This window comes from Periplaneta americana, chromosome 13, assembly GCF_040183065.1.
Source record: "Periplaneta americana isolate PAMFEO1 chromosome 13, P.americana_PAMFEO1_priV1, whole genome shotgun sequence".
Taxonomy (NCBI): Eukaryota; Metazoa; Arthropoda; class Insecta; order Blattodea; family Blattidae; genus Periplaneta; species Periplaneta americana.
In genome coordinates this window covers 147,221,841-147,244,133 of record NC_091129.1, presented here as the reverse complement: position 1 = coordinate 147,244,133, position 22,293 = coordinate 147,221,841, and the positions used below count along the sequence as shown (strand labels likewise).

The 22,293-nt window shown below is 35.3% G+C and overlaps 1 protein-coding gene across 2 annotated transcripts in view; it reads left to right on the top strand.

Moving 5' to 3' along the window:
• Nucleotides 1–11,395, top strand: part of LOC138712530 (TP53-binding protein 1-like) — a 74,607-nt gene extending 63,212 nt beyond the window's left edge. For both annotated transcript variants that reach the window (XM_069844436.1, XM_069844435.1), the window contains 3 exons: nucleotides 1,634–1,914; nucleotides 7,893–8,097; nucleotides 10,314–11,395. In XM_069844436.1, the coding sequence (XP_069700537.1) occupies nucleotides 1,634–1,914; nucleotides 7,893–8,097; nucleotides 10,314–10,498 (671 nt within the window). In that variant the 3' untranslated portion in view covers nucleotides 10,499–11,395. The remainder of the gene's footprint in view (nucleotides 1–1,633; nucleotides 1,915–7,892; nucleotides 8,098–10,313) is intronic.
• The last annotated feature ends 10,898 nt before the right edge of the window (nucleotides 11,396–22,293 follow it).

The window sequence follows — 22,293 nt, the reverse complement described above, 5'->3', positions numbered from 1 at the left end:
TTTGCTTGGAGTGCATATAGGAATTTGTTTTATTATTTGTATTATTTTCTTTTGAAGTTTAAATATTTTTATAGCTTCAGAGGACATGCCCCAAAGCATTACACCATATGAAAGAATGGAATGTACATGGGCATAGTTTTCAAGTGGTTGGCTGTAGCATTGTATTTAATGTTGAATAATTGTGATGATATTGTAAATTTTTATACTGAACAACAATGTAATTTTATTATCTCAACAATAACTCTTCACTTTCTACAATTTAATTTCACTCCCGTCAACAATGGGATTTGCTCTCCACACAGCAACACAGCGTTCGTTATTGCACTCCACAAACGACAATGGCAATTTACTTGGACTATTACGAACAACAATGAACTGTTAATCTTAACTAATATTCACAAAGCACTATTTACAACACAGAACTGTCAGTTCTCAGTTCACAGCTCGTTTGTCTTGGCTAGTTCTTCTAGCTCAGTCACTCGCGTTCACAGAATCTCGAACCCCAGACCTTCAGAGACGATCCGCTGCACTTCGAACTCAGGTCTCCCAACTGCGGTCCACTGCACTCGAACTCCGGGCTTCAGGCTCCACAGTTACGGACACAACTCAAGTCGCGCTCTGGTCTCGAAGCTGGCTTCACTGCTACACAAGACTGTCTGGCTTGCTCTCCACTGACTTTAACAATACTGCCTTACTGACTGACTGAATGACTTTCACTTGCGTCTTCTCTTTTATATAACCAAACCATAGTTGCGAGAAAGTACGAGTTCTGGATATTTCCAAACGTGTGTCCATTCTCGAATCATCCGGATATCTCTTCTCTCTGCCGCAGTCGCTCTTTCCCCTTTCTCCCCACCATAGCACATGCCCCAGGAAGCAGATGCACGCGCAACCTCCGCGCCGGCCGACCTTGCACTTCCTTCTGTTGGTTGTGAGTTCGAATCTCACAATATCTACAGAATTCTTCATATATGATGCTACAAGATGTACAGGAACATTGTCTCCTACAGTGCTTTTGTTGTACATGCTGAAGTTCAAGGATGTTTGTCAGACATTGTATGCGGGCAGTTCACCTCAGTCTATTGTGAGCTACGTAGTGTGGTGCAAGCTATTGTGTTTTTTCTAATTGTTCGAGAATGGTGTATAGTATATTGCAGCGAGTTTTTGTACTGTTAAGTTAGCAAAAAATGGAAGAATTTATCCCTCAAGTCATTTTAAAAGTATCACAAGAAGAGATTAGGCGAGTATTTCAGAACAGTCTTTGGAGATGTCAGAAAAAAATGTATATTAAGTAAGAATGAGAGCACTTTAAACATCTCTTGTGACACAGGGAAGATGCATGTGTTTTCATTTTTAAGTCATTCGCAAACATTTTCCTCGTTAAACTGGTTTTAGATACTAAAGTTACTACTGTAGAGATGGTGGCTAATTTTCCAGTAACTGTGCGTGACATATAATAGATAATGCTGCTGAGCTTGCGATGTGAGGGAAGTGTCATATTTGGAGGATTCTGTACTTACCTATTTACCTGTGTACCATAGCCAAATACACTTCTTTTGTGATGTTAATTAATAAGAATTATGTGATTAATTCACAGATTATGCTCTTAAGTGCCTTTTCTCTGTCTTTTCAGCAACTGATAATTCTAGCACAGAAAATACAGACACTGCAGAGTCAGATAAAAACCCTCTTGCTCTTCTCCGAACAGACATACCTTTCAGCAAATCGTATCTGGCTGAACAAATATCGGCAGGTGGTGGAACTGTATGTAATAGATTTCAGGAGATTGCGCCAAACAAGTATGACGTGTGCTACTTGATCACCAACAAACCAAACCTGACATCAAAGTTCATTTTTTGCCTGGCCCACGGAATTCCTATTCTCTCTCACAGTTGGATCGTTGACAGTTGTAAAGTAAGTAACATATTTCGTATTAAATTTTCTTATATGTGAAGAATTATGATTTGAAACTATGTTGAATAAATACATTTTAATGATATTTATGATAATTTCATATATGTTCATTAATAATTGTTAAAGTTATGCCTGAAAGTTATTGTTGATAAACTTATTTTTTTTTGTTTTGAATGTTTGTTTCGTAGTACAGTAAAATCCCTCGTAACCAGCACTCAAATAACCGGCAATATCAAAACAACGACATTTTTGGGGCTGGACCAAAAAAAAAAAAAGTTTAAATCTGCCACAGTCTGGGTCGACAGTTTTGCCACATTAGGAAGTTCGCACGAACTTTCGTTTTCATTGAATTTTCGAACCTAAAATTATAGTCCCTTCGCTCTAAGTTCCGGCAGCCAATCGCGTTGCAGGTGGGCTACATTTAAACGTGTGCGTCTTGTGATTCACTGATTCATTTCTTAAGACTCGATAAATATGTTGGCGTTCGCAGAAAGCACACGAAGACGTTATTTCCTGCTCAATTATTTGCTGAATTACATTGCGTTTGATTTATTATCATAGGAGCTGCGACATGATAATGTTTAACGGTGTGGCAAATAGATTCCTCGTATGGTAGCTCGGCAACGTAAGAACAAAAATGGCGAACGATACTACCTACCTAGACTTTATAGAGGCTTCACTTTCTAAGACGTAAGCAAAGAGGCGGAGTCACGCCGGAAATAACAGCGTCGGGACTATAGTGTATTATTTGTGTTGTGTGATGTTTTTAATAAAGAAAATCCACACAGTTTTTATGTTTATTCAGTTATGAGTAAGTGATAAGAGAAATAAGCTTCACATGGATGCTGTTTCAACATTTGGCACCATGAAGTATGGACTTTTTTTTGTTGTATAACGGTATTTATTAAATTATCTGGCAAAATCTGATATCCGGAACTAGCCTGGTCCCTTTGGTGCCAGTTAAGAGAGATTCTACTGTATTAGAAATTCGTCCTCTACATTCAGGTAATTACTATGCTTGTCATGGAGCCAAGTATTGGTAGTCATACTTGACCAAAAGGTGATGGATTTTAGACAAAAGTTATCTTAAGTCTAATTTGTTTTGGATAAAAAAAATACCATTGGTTCCAAGTCAAATATTGTTCTTTGTTCATGAAAGAAGACGAGTAAAGTCAAAATTCTCTGTCCAAACCTGCCATTACTCACTTCTCACCTCTTAGTTACTGGAGGTGCGATTATGTAGCTGTATTTTACTGATTACTTCATATGAATTTGGATGCTGATGTTATTTATTAAAACAACATTAAAGCTGAGGCTGTTGGCACTTTTATCACCTTCCCATTCTAGCTGAGTATAAATTCATAATACAGTAGAATTCCTCATATCTGGCAACTATGGGATAAAGCCAGTGCTGGATAACTGATTTAGCTGGATAATTGGAAAAAAACGTTTATAGGTTATGTAAAACCAGTCGCGAAGCTTGAGGTGATTTTTTGCAAATCTTGTGATAAAGCACTCCAAGCGGTTAGCAACTAGAAACAATAAACTGTCTATGGTCGACTTTGGACTGTGTCGTATTTCCATCGAGTGCTAGCTCGTTGCGTATTTCAAATTGATGCTTGTGAAATGTTCGTTATCGGTTGTAATGAAAATGTTAATGGCTAAAATACAATAATTGGAATAATAATATTTTACTAGAGACATAGAAAAATTAAGTTTGTTTTAATGAAATTTATTGATCACGTTTTATTTTCAATTCTGGTGGGATTATTATTGCTTAGACCTACTTTTTTTTTCAAAGGATATGTTTTTAATTACAGCTGTTAATTTTGTTGTTATTTTTATTTGTTACTTTACTAGAGACGTAGAAAAAGTCTGTTACAATAAAATTTATTGATAACATTTTATTTCCAATTCTGGTGTGATTATTATTGCTTAACCTCATCCCACTTTGTTAACTACCGGTACACGTAAGTTACTCCATTAATTCATATTTCCGTTATTATTGTTGTAAAGGGAAATGCAAATTAATATTTATTGGTTTCATAGTTCATTATCGCTATAATCTTGAATGAGTGAAGCTATTATAGTAAATTTCAGTTCGTTTTGCACAAACAAAAATAATATTAACCTATTTCTTGCAGGTATCTTCGAGTTTATGGTGGAATTTAATATACTTCATTAAAATAATAAATTAACTTTATGCATTTAATATTTCAATAATGGAAGGAAGGTGTTAATTTTTCCAAAAGAACACAACGAAAATGTAACATATTTTGTCGTCTACTAGGAGAGAGATCTGCGATGATGAGGCGATAGTAGCGATCCTAGTGGTGGGCAACTACCCATGTTTGCATTTTTACTACATATTGAGCTTCGCGACTGTATATAGTAGACTGTGGTAAAACCACACTGTACTGGACAAACACTTTTTTCCATGTTGAAATTTAGTAATTTTCATGTAGATGATTAAAAATAAAGTTTTGAAATATGTACAAACTTTATTTTTAGTACTGAATACGGTAATGTACATTCATGAGTTCATAAATATTGTAATACAGTAATACATAATAGTGTAAAAAATACTAAGTTTTCATAACCTTATGATAGTTTTAAATGGCGGTCATGTGAGTCATGTGACGTGAAGAGCAGTGTAGCCAACATCGCAACTATACAAGGAAGTAGCACTCGATTTCAGTGTAAAAACATTTTGCTTGCGTTTCGCGGAATCCATTGTGCAACAGCAGTGCTTAGCAGTAGTAGCCATGATACTGTTCATCATTCAAATAAATTTTTACGTGTTGTAGGAATAGAGATTTTCACACTTTCGTATTTAGACTCCTCCAACACTCCTTCGAAACGGGCGAGTTCAAGTGTTAAATTGAAAGATATCGTCTCTGCGCATTATTTGCAAGGTTCAAGTGACAGATTACCGATGGTACCCTCTACTCCAGGAACATAACGAGTTTTTTTTTTTTGTCTGTTTTCATGCGTGAAATTGTAAAGAGTAAACACAATATGCGGCATATGCGATCTACGAAAACCATTCACATCTTCGTCAGACTCTTCTCTTTCGCATGAATTACTTTTTTTTTTTGCCCAGCCAAAAGTGCCATTGTTTTGATATTGCCAGTTATTTGTGTGTCGGATACAAGGGATTTTACTGTAATAATTTATAGACAAAATTTTTACTTGTTATTTATGGTTTTTTTCTATTAGAGTCGGTAAATATTGTAAACTTTTATTACTAACAACAATGTAATTTTATTATCTCAACAATAGGATTTGCTCTCCACACAGTAACACAGTATCCGTTAGTGCACTCCACAGACGACAATGACAATTTTACTTGGACTATTACGAACAACAATGAACTGTTAATCTTAACTAATATTCACAAAGCACTATTTACAACACAGAACTGTCAGTTCTCAGTTCACAGCTCGTCTGTCTTGGCTAGTTCTTCTAGCTCAGTCGCTCGCGTTCACAGAATCTCGAACCCCAGACCTTCAGAGACAGTCCACTGTACTCGAACTCAGGTCCCTCCAACTGCGGTCCACTGCACTCGAACTCAGGCCTTCGGATGCTGACACAGTTGCAGACGCACACTCAAGTCGAACTCCGGTTCACAAGACTGGCTGGCTTGCTCTGTTCACTGACTGTAACAACGCTGGCTTACTGACTGGCTGAATAAACTGAACTGCTCTCGTTCACTTGCGCGTTGTATTTATAACTAAGCCATAGTTTCTCGAAAGTTCGCCAAAGATTCCACTCTCGAATAATCTGGATTTCCACTTCGACGGACTTCTGGACGATTCGGGAGGGTCCGTCCCCCCTTCACTCCGCAAGTAGCGGATGCGCGCGCAACCTCCCCTTGCCGCATTGCCGTAATACACCCCCTCTGCCCTCTCAGCATGCAGATGCTCCCCGTACCAGCGTTTCGTCTGCCGCGCGCCCTGTCGGTCGTGAGATTGAACCTCACGTGGCCGTCACAATATATTCTCTACTTACTAACAGACTAAAAATGTTATCTTGCAGGCTGTAAATTATGTGTGGATCAGAGTTTCTTTGTCTTTATAAAGATTGGTCCTACTTGGTCTGACGATACAGGAGCAACGCCTGCTTGAACACATTCGATGGCTGCTTACACTGCCTGCTCATTCAATGGGCGAACATGTAAAATGACTTATGTATTATTATGTTTATATCCACAAGTGACTCACTGGTGATTAGGAGCTGCCATCTAGCGACAATATTTTCTAGTCATTGAGTTGCTCAGTTACAAAAACTGCTATGTAACAGAATTAAAAACAATTTTCAAGTTAAAATTGCAAATTAACTGCTAGTAGGACATTTTATGGAACTTGTCAGGTTAAGTTATTATTTTTGTTCTTAAAAAACTGACTTAAGGTATGGTCACACGTCTCTACTTTTGCAGTGCTGCAGTACAAAAAACTGCGCAACTCTCGTACTGCGACGTGTGAACAACGGTGCAACCCGAAAAGTAGCGGCTGCCGAACCTGCTGCTCGCTACTTTTCCATGCTGCGCGCAGCTTAAAAGTAGCGACGTGTGAACAGGGTTCTCAGGGTTGCAGCCGCAGCATTTTTGATATCGGTTTTGTTGAAACTTTTGCTGCGGTTGCAACCAGTGTTGCCACCCAAATGTGCCAATGATACTTTTGTTTGGATATATTTTAATGTTAAATGTGATGAAAATAAATTATTTGTAATAGTTATTAAATACACAACACAGTCTGAGCATAATTGCTGACGATATAATTCATTTTTTTTAATTTTCCGTAGCGTAATTCCAAACAGGAGGGTTGCCAACATTAATTACGTGAATATGCTATTGCTTATCATTTAAGTATATAGGCGTTTTTAAAAGCTTTATAGTAAAAATAATGTCAATTTCTGAATACTAGATACGACAGAAAAGCAAATAATAGACAAGGAAGCTTTCGCATGAGTTTCTTAATAATGCGAACATAACCACAAAATGTATATTGAGAAGTCAACACGGAGATGGAAACCTGCAGCATTACTGCGGCTGCAAAAGTAGCGCCTTGTGTGTGAACAGACTCACAACCTCCAGTTGCAACTTTTGCTGCACTCGGGTTGTGCAGCATGAAAAGTAGCGTGCAGCGCGCTACTTTTGGCTTACGTGTGAACACGACACGCAACTTTTGCAGCTGCAGTACAAAAGTTGTGCTTCAAAAGTAGCGATGTGTGACTGTACCTTAAGACCATAATATATTTGGTGCTGCCACTTACCATATCAGCAAAAACATTGTTAGAATGATCTTATGAGCAGGCAGATAAACAGCCATCAGTTGTGTTCAAGCAGGCGGTATACTGGAGATACTGACGAAAACTTTAAAGCTTTCAAAATAGGGATCATATGCTGTATATTTGAAATATTAACCCATTATATTTCAGTACATATAGACCATTCATTGATCTTCATCCAACTATAATGATAAACATAATCACTTCCCCGTCTTCTAATCATACTTATTATTTTGTAGTTGTTGTGAATTATAACAATGTTAATTTTTTAAGTGTAGTTATTATCCTCATATTATATTGCATGAGAAAATGTACATTATGGATTATATTGTATAAATGTAAATGAATCGCCCCATGCAGAAAGGGCTTCAGTTACAAGTTTTGAAAAAACGAGATATCGATGGAAATCACATCATTATGGGTGGCTCCATCAGCCTGTGCAGAAAGGTATTCGGTCCAATGCTTGGAAAGATAGAAACTGAAGCGTCAGGCTCAGAGTTGTATGAAGAAAGGAATAGAGTGTACAGAATGTTCTTTTTTTTTTCAGTTCTCTCAAAACTAGGTCTAATGGACTGAAACCCTTTCTGCATGGGGCGATTCAAATATATTTCTATACGTAATGTAGACCTTTGTAATGTCACTGGTAAGCATGAGTGCAATTAATTTTGTACTATTCTTGTACATTCCAGAAAAATTCTTGCTTAGATACTCTAGAGTATGTTGTACCAGGTGGTTGGTCACTAGAAAAAAAGCAGTACATCAATAAACAGAAGCAACGTCCATTGTCTCGCATGAAAGTTGGTTTAGTCAGTGAGCAAAAGTATTTCGTGAAGTTCTGGGAAATTGTTTTGAAAGGAGCTGGTGCAAGTGTGTTTCTTATCCCTGCAGAGAAAGGTAAGCTTCTTGTCATATTGTGGTGTACAAAATCTTGTAACTAGGTGCACCATTAGCTGAACTGTCAACTTTGCAAACTGGTAGTAGACAAAGATGGTGGCTAGTGGCAGGTTTTTGCAGGGTACTCCCATTACAGGATATTTGAACCATACCCACCCCATGAAATTCAAAAGTTTCTTTCACTGCTACACGAAAATTTAAAAATATATAATAACAAATAGAAACAGGCAATTTTAGGCTCTAAAACCTTAAAAAACAGGTCTCAATGGACAAAATAGGCGCTTTTAGCCACCATAAAACCATTTTCAAACATCCATATTTTATATAAAATGTGAAGATATTTAAGTAGTTTTAGTTTATCCTTATAGGAAAAAAATAGGCATTTAACCTAAAATCTGTGGTCCACTTATTAATAACGACTGAAATTAACAGTAAATGTGTTGTAGGTTAATTCTATTTTGAAACTAAATGTAATTCACAAATGTGACTATAACATTTGTTCATGTTTGGAGTTGAGGAACATTACTAAGTAGGTAACCCGATGTAGTAATTTTTCTTTTTCTTCTTCTTGATCTTGTTGCTGCATTCATTCAATGTAGGTTGTTAGAAATTCAAATGACAAGGTCCAGTTTTGCCTTCAATATATTTGGGGTCCTCTTGAATACTTATTCTCTGTTCTCATATTGAAACTTTAAATGTCTCTCATATGGTTTATTAAAACCATATAAATACTACTGCTAAAATAGCAACGAAATAACACGCAAAAGCTTTTGTAAGTTGAGCTAATAAAATTGTGTGTTGCTTTTAACTTATTCATGTAAAAAGTGATGTAGTAAAAATTTGATTTTCTCAGTTTTTGTTTATTGAAAATGTTTATTTATATGAACATTATGAAATTGAATTTGTCATCAAGGTTGATTATTTCCTTACACACTGTTTTGTATATAAGAAAATAAAAGTGTCAAACATATTGGATAATTATACAGGGTGGGGCATAGGAACCAACTGTTTTTAAAATAACCATAAAATAGTTAGTTTTTGTTTTCAACACACTTTATTGGTAGAACAACGTTTGTGAGAACATACCATTTCAATTATGAGCGAAAAATTACATCTGGCATGTGATGTCCATCTGTGTTGACGCATTGTTGAAGCGCTGACGAAATTGACCTCTGTTCTTTCTAGGAGATCTCTGTTGCAATACTTTTAATAAATTAATCGATTTCTATTAAATTTCGATCCGAAAAATTCTAACATATTCTTCAATTATGATATGGGCTGAATGTTAGTCGCTTCTTCTTTGTAACTCAGGGATGAAAAAGGTATGAATTGTCTCCATGTAACGCACAGAGTTTACAGTAATTGTAATCCCATTTTCTTGAAAAAAGTAGGGACCGATGACGCCAAACTGTCCCACCACGCACCAAACTGTTACTTTAGGATTATGCATAGGTTTTTCGTGTAAATGACGCGGATTTTCAGCATCCCAATACCGAAAATTTGATCTGTTAACGGCTCCATTAAGGTGAAAATGAGCTTCATCACTCATTGCAACCATCATGTTTTCATACTGCTCGTGGAGTGCAAGCATTTCCTGTGCGAAATTCATTGTTGGGGGTAATCCCTTACATTGAATTTCTGCAGAACCACCCATCTTGTATGGGTTTTAATGTAAATCATCATGCAAAATCCGTCTTACCGTACGATAGCTGATTCCAAGTGAAGCTGAATGACTATGAGCAGAAGGACCTGGGCTGCACATTATCGCTTGTCTGACTCAAAATTTTCTGGAGTACGCACTCTGCGTTAGGGGCCGGGCGGTTTATTCTTCAGTATTGCGCCTTTTGTTCAAAGATTTTTAACCCAACATAAGATTGTGTCACGCAAGGGAACAGAATCATTGCGATTAATATTCAATCTGTAGCAAAATTCACACGGTATCGTGGTCACCGACTCGCCATTCCTAACAAAATAATCATACGCAAACTTGCGTCCACTGCTCAATGATGCTGACTGCAGTGAAATGCTATGAGTCACGGAATGGAATGTCACATGCCGCAAGTCTCTCCCTTTTATAACGACCGAGTATAAGCCATTCCAAAAACACTTGGTTCCCATGCCCCACTCTGTATTATTAAATTTACATATGAATTTCCGTCACTGGATAAAGTGTAAGAATGGTTATCTTTACACTCATTTACTTCTCTTTTCTTCAGGTACGAAAGATTTAAAAGACCTGCAAGTGGTAGTGGCCCATCATCCTTGTCCATATGACATTATGAAGCAACTGAAGGAATTGGACAAGCCTGTTGTGTCAACAACATGGATTGTGCAGTGTCTTATAAATGGGACCAAGTGTTCTTTCAGAGGACATCCTCGCTACTACTCCTTATCAGATTGATTAAACCTCAGTACAAACCAAATTAAGATAAATTAGTGTATCAGGTAGTGATCGACTGTATTGAAGACAACATTTATTGTGCTCATCAATTCTTATTTACAAATAAACTAAATTGTGTAATTTAAGGAATATTATTTATGAATTCAGAGGATGGGTCAAACTGTGGTTTGCATTGCTCTGAAACAACTGAAGGACAGTTTCTGATGGATCCAAAATATAATGGAGTTAATATTATACCGACCAAATATTAGCACATTTAAAAACAAGAAAAAAAAGAAATTCAAAATACAAATTTACTGAACTGAAAACATTTAAAATATTTGGAATTTATGAAGAGAAATTTTAAAAAGAATATCAACCTAATATAAACAAGGTACAAGTCCAAAAGATCCATTTGATATGAATTTCTCATAGTTACTTTAACGAAAACAAATTTCTGTTGTGACATCCTCATTGAGTGAAACTGTTTTACGTAAATAAAGACGTTTTAAATGTAAGAAAATCCACAAGTGTTTCAATTGCTTCTGTCGGATTTTATAAAAGTTTATTTTATGTGCTAATGTCAATATTACATTTTATAGAATATATAAAGTAGTTAAAATGCTAGTATAAATACTCTTAGTTACAATAAGTAATTTACATCGAGTATATTATGTATTGAGTGCTGAAATAACAGAATTTCGGTAAAATGCAATTATTTTACATTCCCTGGAAATCTGTGTTTGTATGTGTATAGATATGTTTCAATATAATGAATACAATGACGGAAACTTTGTGTAGCACAATAAAATAACATATTTTAAAAGGTTCTGTAATAGACATATTGTATTTAGATGGCTATAAGGAGAAAGCATTTTATCTTGTTAAATTGACATTAAATTACATACCCATTCCTTATTCCATCACATTTGGTCTGTACTTATTACTGCCTGCATCCTGACTCTGTCTTATAAAGAGTTCGCAACATTTCATGTACACTGTGCTGCAAAAGAAATGCCAATGCGAAATTGTATCGTTTTCCAAGGACTTTAGCAAACATGGCGATGTGGAAAGCTATTTTCCTGAGATTAGTTTTTTAAAAACATGTAGATATGACTTTTATAACATGTTCATGTTATTATTTAATATGAATTGATTTTAAATTATTTATATAATTTTATGCTCGACCATGCCGAAATGTACTAATTATACACCTGGTAGCAGTCCTTTAATGCATGTCATTAAAGTACACCTACTCATTAAAGTACAGGTCTTCAGCCAATGATAACTCAGCTTACATGTGTTCAGCCAATGACAAGTCAGCTTTGTACCATTATAAAACCGCAAGTATCGATTATTCTCGGATATGCAATCGAAAGAGAATTAGCGAAAAGTCACGGAGGCTGGAAATCCAATTCTGTTGCAAAAGGTTATGTTCTGTTACTATAATAATTAGCGTTAATTGTAAATAATATTCAAATAAATTCAATTTGTCATCTCGTTTTTCAATGTCGAATTCAATAATCAAGGTTATAATATTATAATATTATCAAGTTTAACGGGACTACATCAAGGTCAATGACATTATTGTTCCTCGGAAAAAATCAATACTTTCACGTCTGCGCACATCTCACAATTCACGACCTAGAACAAGGTCACTTCCGATCTTGTCAGATACAAATAAAATGTATACATCTGAATACCGGTAATTTCAAGTTAGAAATATGGTCGAGCATAAAAAGTCGTATGAAACTCGCCTATAATGGTAATTAAGAAGCTCGTATGAAAATTATGAAACTCGCTTGCGCTTGTTTCATAAATATCCATACTCGATTCTTAATTACTATCATTATAGGCTCGTTGCATAATGTACTATTATGCTCGACCATGCCGAAATGTAGTAATTATACACCTGGTAGCAGTCCTTTAATGGACCTCATTGAAGTACATCTATTCATTAAAGTTCAGGTTTTCGATTATTCTCGGATATGCAATCGAAAGACAATGAGGGAAAAGTCACGGAGGCTGGAAATCCAATACTGTCGCAGAAGGTTATGTTCTGTTACTATAATAATTTAGCGTTAATTGTAAATAATATTCAAATAAATTCAATTTGTCATCTCGTTTTTCAATTCTAAATCAATTTCCAGGTTGTATCAAAATTAGTTAATGTTATTCTTTACATTACATCAAGGTCAATGACATTTTTGTTCCTCGGAAAAAATCAATACTTTCGCATTTGCGCATATCTCACAATATACGAGCTATGCACAAGGTCACTTCCGATCTTCAGTCAGATACAAATAAAATGAATACTTCTGAATAATTTCAAGTTAGAAATATGGTCGAGCATAAAAAGTCGTATGAAACTTGCCTATAATGGTAATTAAGACACTCATATGAAAATTATGAAACTCGCGCTTGTTTCATAAACAAACACACTCGCGTCTTAATTACTATCATTATAGGCTCGTTGCATAATGTACTATTATTTTACAACATTAATAAGAATACTACACGAAAATAGTGAAGCTGCAGTTTATATTGTATCCCACAGCCTTCTTTATTAGCCAAGGATGCTGTTATTGTTACAATCGATATATACAGCCAGTTATGTTTCATATTGTATTAACAAAAAAAAAGTATCAATTTTATTATAAATATAAATATAAAATTTTATTATTATTTTATTTTTATCGACACACACGAACAAGCTTAATGATGTAATGATAACAGAGCAATAATGGAGTTTACATGCAATGCCTTCTGTGTTTATCTATTTCTATTGCTTCCTAAGCGAAGTCCTCATAACACGATAATATTTTAAATTGATAGTGACTTCGACTCGGCATTTCCTTTGCAGCTCAGTGTACATCTCTCTCTTCCATCCAGTACAGGGGTTCTTAGGCTTCCATATGCTGACCCTTGACTTAACTTATGCCTTCAAAGCTTTCCATCCTACGCCTATATACAGTTTCTTTTTTTATTACTTTTTGTGTCTTTTTTTTAATTTTTCACGTCTAAAAAAAAGTATTGGTCTTATGAGGGAATCTTCTAAATGATTAGTTATATTGTAAACCACTGTCCTCTTGGGATAGAGTGATACTGCAATTGACTGATCTCACCCATTGTCTCTCTTCATGTATTACCCAGCAAGGCGAACTTCCAACTTGGCCTTGTAGGTCAGGGCACTGCAGTCGACCAGGCGGCTGTTGAAGTTACAATACGATGGTGTCACAGCATGTTGTTGCACATATTTTCCACATCGAAAGTTTGCTTTTCTGGGTAATACAGGACGTCAAACCTCTTGCAGTTATGTACTGTGTAGTCAAGAAACAGTATGTTGCAAGGACATGTAACATGTGAGCAGTGATAGAAACTCCAATAAAATGAAAACAAGATGAGGTAATAAGGAGCAAAGAGTGACAGATTGTTTTAAAGATGTACAATTGTGCTGTGAGAAAGAATCCTGAGCAAGGTGTGAACTGATTTCTGAAGAATCTGATGCTGCAACTGTACTTTATTAGAAAGAGATATACATAGTTATACAAGATGAAGAAAAAGTGATGCACTTTGATTTTATCACGTAATTCTTTAGCACATGTTAAAACTAAAATGCCTTTTGCAAAATCCTGTATCATGCATATCGTTATTATTAGATTTAAAAGGATGAAGAGTTAGGAACGGTGTAACAAAGTAATGCTCTTGAGAACACAAGTATCCCTAGCAAAACATCACAACACAACTGACCTATTAGCTCAGTGAGAAGAGTGGTGGAATGGAAAAGAATTGAACTGGAAAGCCAGGGTTCATTCTCGCTCATGGCCTAATTTTTTTCTTTTTGTGTTTTCTTTAAATTGTGTACAGTAGTGGAAAAAAAAAAACCGGACCGACCCTTATAGCTGATTTCAGAGCCTTGTTCACTCCAGAGCACGATAGACTGGTAACTAAGATTTTCGTGGTTCGAATCCTGCCTGGGAAGGAAACTTTTTTTTGTTCCTTATTCAAATTTATTCCCAATACTTTTCGATAGCTGGTAAAATTGATGTTCTGGGAGTAATAATTTAATTAAATAGTGAAATATCGCTGTAATCGAAAAGTATTGGGAATAAATTTGAGTAAGGAACAAAAAAAGTTTCCTTCCCAGGCAGGATTCGAACCACGAAAGTCTTAGTTACCAGTCTATCGTGCTCTGGAGTGAACAAGGCTCTGAAATCAGCCACAAGGGTCAGTCCGATTTTTTTTTGCCACTACTGTACAATATTTTACTTATTTTTAATTTTTTAATTATAACAAAACCAAAGTCAGTGGAAAATCTAAGTACAGTGCAATGATGAATATCACCTTTAAAAATGAAACAAAGTTACAGTCATTAAATTTCACAAAAAAATTCGTACAATACAGTATGTATACATACCTTCTCATTTTAACAGCAGATTGATCTGTAGAAGACAGTATGTCTCTCTTCTGGAAAGCATTTCTTTAGAGAAGATGCTCAAAACGACTGCACAGCATTTCCAAACATTTGACAACTTGCTGTATTATGCTTCTTTAGCTCCTCTCAACATATGGTAACTTATGTGCATCCACCATTACAAAAGTGCGCAGCATGTACGAGCACATGTGATTGATACTAATTTGTGAAGGACATAATACACTAAGCGAAAAGATCCAATGTGATGTGATTGGTGATTGCTATGACATTAATACCAAATACTGTTTCTAAATTGCCAGCAAGAAACTTAGAAGGAATTATTAAAAAAAAAAAAAAGTATGGACAGGACTAGAGACCCTGCCTCGTTGGCTTAACATTTTTCTAATTCAGCAGCTAACAGGGCAGTTTGCTCATAACATTGTGATTAAAGAAGAAACTTGTGCTCTGAAGTTTTGTGTGTTACAATGTTGTTGGCTCGTCATTATTTTACATGTCATGACATATTGGTAAGCAAACTTTAGTTTTGAAAATTGACTTTGTATCTCCATCCTTGTTGCTCTCTCCCTGCAGCACCAAGCAACAACAGTGATTTTATATGACCAGTACTCTTTTGTAGCTGTTAAAACATTATAGAGAAGACACTACATATTTTAAGAATTTACTGTTACAGAAAAGAAACAAAACATCAACGCTCAATAATTCAATCATATAATCGTCTAATATCCGTTATTATTTTCGTGAAACATTGAACCTACACCAGAAATATTGTCGGAACAATTCTATGTGAATTATTATAGATATACAACACATATTCAATAAAGAATGTCACAAACACAGAAGTATTTGTTTTTTGAGAGGACTGAAAAATAAACAATAATAATACTGAATTGAAATCCATTATTGTGGGGAGAATGGTCAAGCTAGTTTGTTTAGTTTCTGATTTCAGGACATTGTTATTTAGAATAATTTCAAGGGAAAAATTGTTCCGGGACCAGGTATCGATCCCAGGACCTTTGGTTCAACGCATCAATGCTCTACCAACTGAGCTACCCAGGAACTTCACCCGACACCATCTCAATTTTTTCCTTTATGTCCCACATAACACGAGTGGGTTGACAAGATGCGGAAACCCACATTGAGTGCACACAAACGCTGTGAGATTGAAATTGTGGTTAATGTACCTATAGTAACATTATATATTATGCAAATCTAGCTTTCAGTTAAAGCTTGATGTAGGTTTCTGGCATCTTGTCAGCCCACTCGAGTTACATGGACATAAGGAAAAAATTGAGACAGTGTCGGGTAAAGTTCCTGGATAGCTCAGTTGTAGAGTGTTGGTGCGTTCAGCCAAAAGTCCTGGGATCAATACCCGGCCCTGAACAATTTTTTCCTTGAAATTATTCAAGTCTGCTTCACAGGGAGCTTTACTTGAAAGTTAGATTTGCATTGTTATTTAGATCAATAGAATAAACTGTGAAAACATTCTTGTATAAGAACTTGCTTATAATTAAGATAAGAATTTAAAAGCCATGAGAGTAATAATGTCGCAATCATAGAAACATAATCCTTATGAAATAAACATTTCACTTCTCTACTTTCCAGGAAATCACCATTTCATCTGGTACATTCATGCCTCTTTTCAGGAATTCAGAATTGTCCTTGTGATAAATTGTGTTCCAGCATTGTACAGGACATGATTCACAACTAGTTACGGATATTTATAGGTCTCAGAAATAGTAGTCTCATATCTGATCTTTATGAAACCAAGCAGAGGGTTGTCCTGGAGGTTTATAGTGCTACTTCTACTGCTCATGCTGCTCCTCAAACATGATAACATACATAAAGGGTCTTCCAATAAGAGTGTCTTACTTTTAACATATAACAGCTGCCGTGTTTATGAAGCTATAGGAGTCATATTTTTCCATAGTTACAGTTGTTGTTGACAAATAATTACGGAACATCACAATGCATAGAAATCATTAAAGTTTATTTAAAAAAAAAGACATCCATTCATCAAGCATTCTGTGCATTATGTGAAGTGTATGGTGTGTGTAAGATACCAGTCTATGACAAGGGATTATTTTTGGTCTCAGTTGGAAGGTATGAATCTCAAAAACGTCTGGTTTCAGCAAGATGGTGCCACTTGTCATACTGCTCACGAAATTCAGAGGCTTCATTATTTCGCGTGGTAGTGATGTTAACTGATATCCGAGATCATGTGATTTAATGCTGCTGGATTACTTCTTGTGGGGTTATGTTAAGTAATGGGTTTGTGCCAACAAGCCAGAAACAGTTAATGCCCGGAGACTGAAACCCTTGCCCACGTCCAAGGTCAGTGTAACAGAGGTTTACTCCTCCGAAATGCCAGACACCATCATGTTCAATCCTTAATTACAACTGCTTTAAGAAAAAAGTTTTGGATAGTAGAAGAGGAAGTTTTTTGCCTTGCTACTAATGACTCCTCTAGACGTATTGACATCATAGCGTATTTCCAGACTACCAAGAAAGGATATATAATTGATCCTACCATAAGGATTGAAACGGGGAGTAGCCAGCCGGAGGATGTCAATAAAGAAAAGATCAACATTTATCTCCCAACAGTTGATTACTTAAAAGCAAAATACCAGCTTGAAGACATTGAGGTGATTGGTCTTCTTATTGGAGCTCGTGGTGTGATTCCCAAGTTCTTTGAAAGCTTCAGGAAGACTTCTGAACTACCACAGACACTTACTGCTGACATCATAACTTCAGTTTTGAAACGCTCTTGCCAAATTCTGAGTCATCATATTCACTCTGTTTAATTTTTTTTTTCCTTCACTTTATAATTCATATATGTTTATTTTAGTTTTCTTCTACAAAATTTATGTAAACATTTAATATTGTAAAATTCATGTAGGAGAGTATGCTGAGTCCTTCTGGGCTACCTCCAATGGGAGGCAGTTATTATCTTACCTGCCACGTGCATTGTTCGTGAAATTGAGCCTGGTTTATGTTTGTTACTGAAAATTGGAAGATGTGTATATGCACAACCCAATGAAGCCATGGCAACCATTTAACTGACGCTCTCTTCCATACATAACGACATTAATGGCTTCAAAATAATAGTAATTAAATAAATAAACCTTTTTCGTTTATACAATTTATTTCATTTTAAAAGCGTGACACTTTTATTGGAAGACCCTTTACAATCTAAAAGCAATGAGGCCTAAGACATTTGCCCATTGTGCGCCCAGGTAAGGGATTATGTACGTATTCCAAAGGTATGTGTGAACTTAATAGATTGGCACAAGCATTTGTGCATTTGTCATAGATATAGAGAGATCCAACATTTAGTAGCTACATATGGGTAAAGGCAGTTTTTTTTTTTTGGCATAAATGATACATGCGACAAAAAATATACTAAAGCGATTTGAAGGCACTGTTATAAATCATGTAATTGTGATAAGTATGGTATGGTTTATGTTAACCCTACCATTCCCTCCATAACCTTATAAAGCATAGATCGCCCTTATTCAAGAGATCATTGAGTTACATGAATATTAACATATTGGAGACAAATACTGCATATTATGTTGTATCTACCAGTACGCTACATATTAAAAAATTCTGCTGCTGTGTATTCATTTTGAAAGACTGAAATCTTAAAATACACTACCGGTACACAAATAAGGTGTATACATTGTTAATGTTTATTTAACAGAAATACGTGGAAGATATTACTCGTACTTTGTCACTGCAAAACATAGCAACAAAACTAGAATTACAAACTAGTGTTGAATCTACAAACATGCGAGTGTGGGTTTCCAAGCATAAAATCTAATGTCCAGTTTTCTGACATTTGAAGAATGATTCGAAACTTGTAATATATTACAGAAGGAATTACAGTGTCTACACACAGAATGGTAATCATCAATCTTTGGTTTTAATAACTGTGAAAATGCAAAAGTTACGAATTGTAGTTAGTAATGGGTTGAGAAACCAGTTCTGTACATCACACCTCTCATAATTAGGTCTCTTGTTTTAATGCCCTATTAAAGAAAATCAGTTAACTGTATTTTAGTGTGAATAACCTTGACAGAAGTAGAAAACATATTCTTTAAACAAATAATCGTTCTTACTATTTTATTTTCTAACTTGACAGTGTCGCATGCTCCTCCGCCATAAAACTGCAATAGAAAATGCAATATTAAAAAGTGTAATTGTTCAATTGATATTAATTTCTGAAGAAAACAGTTTACTATATTATAGTATTATGTGAATTTCTTCATAGTTATAGAATATTCTTAATAATAATAATAATAATAATAATAATAATAATAATAATAATTCTAGAATATGCCATTAGGAAAGTTCAGGATAACACAGAGGGTTTGGAATTGAATGGGTTACATCAGCTTCTTGTCTATGCAGATGACGTGAATATGTTAGAAGAAAATCCACAAACGATTAGGGAAAACACGGAAATTCTACTTGAAGCAAGTAAAGAGATAGGGTTGGAAGTAAATCCCGAAAAGACTAAGTATATGATTATGTCTCGTGATCAGAATATTGTACGAAATGGAACTATAAAAGTTGGAGATTTATACTTCGAAGAGGTGGAAAAATTCAAATATCTTGGAGCAACAGTAACAAATATAAACGACACTCTGGAGGAAATTAAACGCAGAATAAATATGAGAAATGCCTGTTATTATTCGGTTGAGAAGCCTTTGTCATCTAGTCTGCTGTCAAAAAATCTGAAAGTTAGAATTTATAAAACAGTTATATTACCGGTTGTTCTGTATGGCTGTGAAACTTGGACTCTCACTTTGGAAGAGGAACAGAGATTGAGGGTTATTGAGAATAACGTTCTTAGGAAAATATTTGGGGCTAAAAGGGATGAAGTTATAGGAGAATGGAGAAAGTTACACAACGCAGAGCTGCACGAATTGTATCCTTCACCTGACATAATTAGGAACATTAAATCCAGACGTTTGAGATGGGCAGGGCATGTAGCACGTATGGGCGAATCCAGAAATGCATATAGTGTTTGTTGGGAGGCCAGAGGGGAAAAGACCTTTGGGGAGGCCGAGACGTAGATGGGAAGATAATATTAAAATGGATTTGAGGGAGGTGGTATATGATGATAGAGAATGGATTAATTTTGCTCAGGATAGGGACCAATGGCGGGCTTATGTGAGGGCGGGAATGAACCTCCAGGTTCCTTAAAAGCCAGTAAGTATAATAATAATAATAATAATAATAATAATAATAATAATAATAATAAAAATAATAAAAAAACCAAACTAAATATAATAAGAGAGAAAATGGGTTTACAAAAGATATTGTTAAAGTGATATCAGAAATGCAGCTAAGATGGTATGGACATGTTATAAAAAGAGAAAATATATTAAATAGAGAAGCCCTAATCTGGAAACAAGAAGGAAGAGAGGTAGACCACAATCCACATGGGCAGAAGAAATGAAAAAGATTATGCAAAAAAACAAAACTGACAGATGAAGACTGGCTTGATCGAGAGAACTGGAGAAAAAAGATAGTATCTTTTGGTTGAAGAAACCTGCGTTATCGCAGAAAACTCCTTTAAAATAATAATACTGATACGCCAAAACTTCTGACGAAGCGGAAAATATGCGAACCATTACTGTAGGTTGACTGACATCACCCAGCCGTACCAAATCGTCATCAGCTTGTTGAATTTCTCTCCATGTCTCCAGTGTTGTCACCTACTCTAGATTAGTGGTCGACATAACGTAGTTTTCACCATCCTTTATGATGATTTCATCAGATGTGGCAACATAGTAATTGACGCAATCATGAGAATCATAGTCGATGTAGACTTTGCTACTCTGACAGTGAAAAAAGGAGAGAAAACGATTATGGAATAAAAATGCTCAAATCTAAATATGTCATTAAAAAAATGTTGAAGATGATTCAAACCCGGAATCCCCCCTTGCGTACGTCCCTGACAGTTTATATGTGAGTTATTGGCAGCACTAGTGTTATGGTCATGAATTTCAGAGTTCCTTTTAAAATAGTTAAGATTTTTATGAATGAAGCAAACTGTTTTTAGAAAGTAGATGCAGGGGAATGGTAAAATATTTAATTCTTGAAAAATTTCTTTGCTTGAAGTGTATATAGAGACTTGTTTCATGATTTTCTTTTGAAGTTTAAATATTTTAAAAAATATTTTTATAATAGCCCATGTGTTTGAGATTTAGAATTAAACATTTCAACTTACAAAAATTTTCACACCTCCTGGCAGCACGAAACTCGCATAGGTTTCCATATAACTTGCCATTACTGGCACACACTGGCCGGTATATTCTGGGACAAGCACCAGGACAGGCATCTCCATTAAAGGAGTCCGTGTTGTGAATGATCAGGGTGACTGCAAAGCAGACATCTGTTTAAAACACTTTCATCCTGCAGTAACCAGTCAAATGAATGATTATTTGATTATAATCAATGTTGGATTCATACATATTCTGAAAGGGAAACTGGCTTTTATTTCAAGATTACAGTCATGGACCCATGAGTGACTCATTTGCGGTTATGACAGTTTTGAGGAAATCTAGGTCACATATCTTTTACATGGCTACGTATCTTTTACAAGAATGCAGTTATACGAACCAAATATCCATATTTTTGTTAGTCCTTTATTGGAAAATAACTTAAAATTTTCAATTTCAGTCCAAACATTAAAGTTATTTGACGTGCACAAGATAAATAGGACACTTTGTATACTGGCATATATATATATGATGATGATGATGATGATGATGATGATGATGATGATGCGTTCGCATCACAGGGACCAGCCGCATCTAGAAATCGATCACATTGTTTGGAGTCTTTTGACCCATGCGACTCCTGAGTGTTATCATTGCCCCGGCCAGATGGGATATGACCTTACATATATATATATATATATATATGTATATATATATATATATATGTATATATATATATATATATATATATATATATATATATATATATATTTTTTTTCTCAAGAGGTTATTTCTTCACTTTTCCCTGTTTGTTATAATTTTTTCACTCAACGAAAATATATTTAAATCTTTTAATATAGGTATCGGTATCTTCATTTTTAATGTCTGCTGTTAGTATATTATTATTATTATTATTATTATTATTATTATTATTATTTGGTTAAGCAGACCGTAGACCTGAAATTCGCATTCGGGAGGTCCCGGGTTCAATCCCTGGTGTCAACCAATCTGGTCAAGGTTTTTTCGAAGTTTTCCTCGATTAAATATAAGTAATTTTCAGTTAAATAATATGGATATTATTATTATTATTATTATTATTATTATTATTATTATTATACAACACAAGCAGCCAACAGCTGTTCTGATGGAGG